The 4,019-nt window shown below is 45.7% G+C and overlaps 1 protein-coding gene across 1 annotated transcript; it reads left to right on the plus strand.

The window, feature by feature from the left end:
* The first annotated feature begins 1,361 nt into the window (after positions 1-1,361).
* Positions 1,362-3,162, plus strand: LOC127327517 (uncharacterized). Its single transcript, XM_051354297.2, has 4 exons — positions 1,362-1,534; positions 1,803-1,973; positions 2,073-2,143; positions 2,695-3,162. The coding sequence occupies exons 1-4, from the start codon at positions 1,484-1,486 to the stop codon at positions 2,960-2,962; spliced, it is 561 nt and encodes a 186-aa protein (XP_051210257.1). The 5' UTR covers positions 1,362-1,483; the 3' UTR covers positions 2,963-3,162.
* The last annotated feature ends 857 nt before the right edge of the window (positions 3,163-4,019 follow it).

Raw genomic sequence — 4,019 nt, forward strand, 5'->3', positions numbered from 1 at the left:
GAACAAAACATCTGACGAAAATTCTGAATCAACAAGGTCACAGATACAGCACAAAACCTAATAACTTAAGAACAACAGGAAAATATACTAGATCCAGCTTGATGATTCATAAATTTCGTCACACAGCTTAGAAATCACGCGGCTAACAAATGGAAGAAACAAACAAAGAAGAGAAAGTACCCATAACATTGGCGACGCAGCTCCCTGCCGCCCATGGAATGAGGAAGAAATCGAGCGGCCTCATCCTTGGAAGCTCGGGCATGGTGGAACTCACTACATCCCCTCTCCTTGCGCAAGCCCATACAACTAGACACAGCCTTCACCACCTTCGGATCCTCAACGCCGGCAGACTTCACCACCTCCTCCACCGCAGAAGAACCCTAGACCTCGCCGCCGAGAACCACCACCAAACTGGATCGAGCTTACTCCCGATACAGAAGAAAAGGAAAAGATAAAGCGAGAAAAGAGAGGAATGAGCAACGAACAAGAAGGGCACGGACCCCGAAATTCAAAATGAATAAACCGACCAAGAAAAACTAGGAAAATACCGGGACGGCTAAAAACCGAATCTGATGTGCGAATCTGGCCTGAGGGACGGGAAAGAGAGACATTGACAAGATTCGTGCAAAGGTATAATCTGGTAATTGTAATATCAGTACTCATGTAGGAAGGAATTTCAACGCAATATATACCCGACCAACATCTCTCTCTTTATAAGCACGGGAAATAAATGTTCCGTACGATGCAAAATGTAGGCCTTATATATGTTGACTGTTCAAATATGAGATTTTACTATATTTGAGAAGCAATGCTAATATTTGTTTTTCTCTACTACCCTTTTCAAATATGCACAACATATTCGAGAAACTAAGTATAACAAAATATGATGTACACAAAGTAGTCATGTTTGAAATACCCAAATGCACCACCTTTGGTTGGCAAAGGCAGTTACAGGTGTCCCAAGTCATTTACTTCTTGTTTAGTGCATGTTTCATTCTTCGGTAATCGTTGAACTATCGTAGAAACAAAGGACCAAAATGGTTTTCGGTGTTTTTTTGGTTACTACTGGTTGTTTTGTGTCTGAGCCGTGTCTCCTTTGTGCTGGATTTTGTTTCCCTTGATAAATACCAGATATAAAATGTGTTTGCGTGTCTTTTCTAGTATTTTTAAAGAGAAAAAGGAAAGAGTGGATTTAAGCAAAATTTGTGTGACCAGAGTGGCGGGCTGGGCTGGTTAGATGTAGATGGCCTGCCCAAAGTGTTTCCCCTCTATTCTCTCTCTCTCAAAAACGAAGAAGGAAAACGGAGTTACCGTGTTGTCTGGCACTGAAACCCACGCCAACTGAATGTGCTACTGCTAGTACTATATCCTCCTTCGGACAGGACTGACCACGTCACCTGACCTCACTCGTCGTCTCTCTTTCTGAATCCTCCCCCCTTTCCTCTTCTGCTCCTCTGCTCTGCTGCTACAGAGGCGAGCTACCATGGCGTCGTCCTTCTCCTCCAAGGGCAAGTCCACCTTCTCCAAGTTCGAGGTAATCCTTCCTTCCTTCCTCCCGCCACCACACCAGATCTCATGCACCTCTCCCAACAACAAAACCAATTGCAATTCCGATTTCTTACATCCATATAATGTTTTAGGCGTTTAGCTAAGCTTGCGTCGATCTGCTCAATTGCCAGCTGAATTGCTACTAGCCAACGCCCCATGCTCCCCTACTCCTCGCATGGCAACTAATTCCAAGCAAGCTCGCCGTCAAACTTCAACCAAGTTGTCTGATCTGCTCTGCTCTTGTTCGCTCGCAGGGTAAAGGAGGAGGAGGAATGAGATCCATATCGCTGGCTTCGTCCAAGGCCAAGATCACCGCCAGCAGCAGCGGCGGCGGCAACAAGCGAGCTAGCACGGCCACCAAGCGAGGGAAGGCGGCCAAGAAGGTCTACACCCTGACCGGCCAGAAGTTCGATGCTCCCGAGGAGGTAACCAACCATTTGATGCTTCTTCTCTGAACAATCCGTTTCATGCGTTGATGCTGTATATGAATGTGTTTCCATCCATCTGATTTGGCAATTTGGCAGAGGGAACCCCTCAGGATATTCTACGAGTCGCTCTCCAAGCAGATCCCCTCCAGTGAGATGGCCGAATTCTGGTTGGTACCTCCTCATCTTCGTTTCAACCGATTGATTGTTCAGACCAGTTAGTGCTCTATTTCTTCCCCGTAAATTTAGGTTCTCACTGGTTATTACGTATGGCTTTGTGCTCTGCTGCTGCTGCTCCTTCCTAGTTGATACAGCTACATGCGTCATGTTCCTATTAGAAGCCAAACACAATGTAGAGTTCTATTGTTCTGTGCCCACCTCCCGGCTAGTCTGATTTCTGAATGTAAGATGCTACCGATTGTAATACTACAAGGGAATAGTAGTGGCTTACGCGCAGCTATCCTCTAGAAATAATGATTAACTTCACTCTGAAATCTGAATCATCCTTGATTGACTGACTGACTGACACTCAACCAAAATACCAAATGTATCGTATCCCTGACCAACTTAGCACAACGCCAAGTACTAGTTCAATCTCCATTATCATCCAGAGCTGACGGACGGGATACACAACCATATTGTTTCCTACAGTATTCGCTTGGGTTATGTTAAGCCACCACTGGCACTGACACTGACAGACATATGTAACGCACAACTGCAGGTTAATGGAGCACGGGCTGTTATCTCCGGAGAGGGCCAGGAAAGCCTACGACAGGAAGCAAAAACGGCAACAGCAAATACGATCGGGGACCCCCGCTAAGCCCACTACTGCAGCAAAACATAAACCAGAGCCAGAGAGCTGGAAGAAACCGGCCACTTCGCACAACGCAGATTCCTTGGGAAAGGCCAAGAGAAAGGTCGAATACAGCGACGACGATGACGATGACTTCATCGTCAACCTGAAGAGATCCAATTCGAGGGGGGGATGACGATGATGATGACTTCTAATTTTATTCGGTTAGCAGATCCTACTACAGGGAGCAATTCTCAGATACATAAATGAGGTTTTCGATCATAGGGTGTCTATATACATGTATTTGAGTTTAAAGAGAAAACAGATATCCATATAATGTATGTTGTAAACAGGAAATGGATGCTCAAATTAATAAACGGCGTGTTGGGTGGATTATGTTCTTCTGTCAATTTGCTTTGGAGAGTAAAGGGATTCAGAAATTAAATATAGCCGCATTCAGTTTGAGCTTTATGGGATTGATGATCTTCCTCTTCTCAAAACAGTTTTTTGATACTGCCTTCATTCACAAAAGGGGCCCTCCCTCGGTTTCACTGAAACCAACAGAGTTGAACATAGTTTTTAGGCACCCAGGCCATACACTGAATGCAAGACCAGGTTGGGAAACCACAAGGACACGACACCAAACCAGCCACCAAGCTGACAACTACAACTAAAAGCATAGCCAAGAGAAAACAACAAACGAGAAGAGATATCAGAGTTACATTTTTTGAAGGGAGCGCCTGCGTCTCAGTCGACTGAGAAATTTCTGCGTCTCAGTCGACGCCTTAGTAACACGCAGCCAGGCAGTCGACTGAGAACAAAACTATATCTCAGTCGATCGATCAATGAGCTGTCTGTCTCTGTCTGGGCTTATGTGGGCTGTCACCTGACATTAATGTGGTCTGTTACCTGGGCTTCCTGTTGTCTTCCTGTCACCTGGGCTTCTTCTTGTCTTCCTGTCAACTGATCTGTGCGTGGGCTTTGTGTCAGCTGTCAACCAGCCCACATAATGTCAGGAAGACAAACCCCTTCTGCAAGAAAAGAAGACACGAGCATCTCGTGATCAGTTCTTCCCCATTCATCGTCCTCACCATCGTGGCCATGGGGGAAAGAGAGTGGAGCAAACCCTAAGAGGAAAACAGCATCTCCCACGAAAAAAATCCGAGAAAAAGATAGAAAAAGGAAGATCTGCTCTGTTCTCCCCCTCCCTCTACCCCTCCATGGACAGGAATCTTGCTGAATATGGAGTATGG

This window comes from Lolium perenne, chromosome 1 (assembly GCF_019359855.2).
Source record: "Lolium perenne isolate Kyuss_39 chromosome 1, Kyuss_2.0, whole genome shotgun sequence".
NCBI lineage: Eukaryota > Viridiplantae > Streptophyta > Magnoliopsida > Poales > Poaceae > Lolium > Lolium perenne.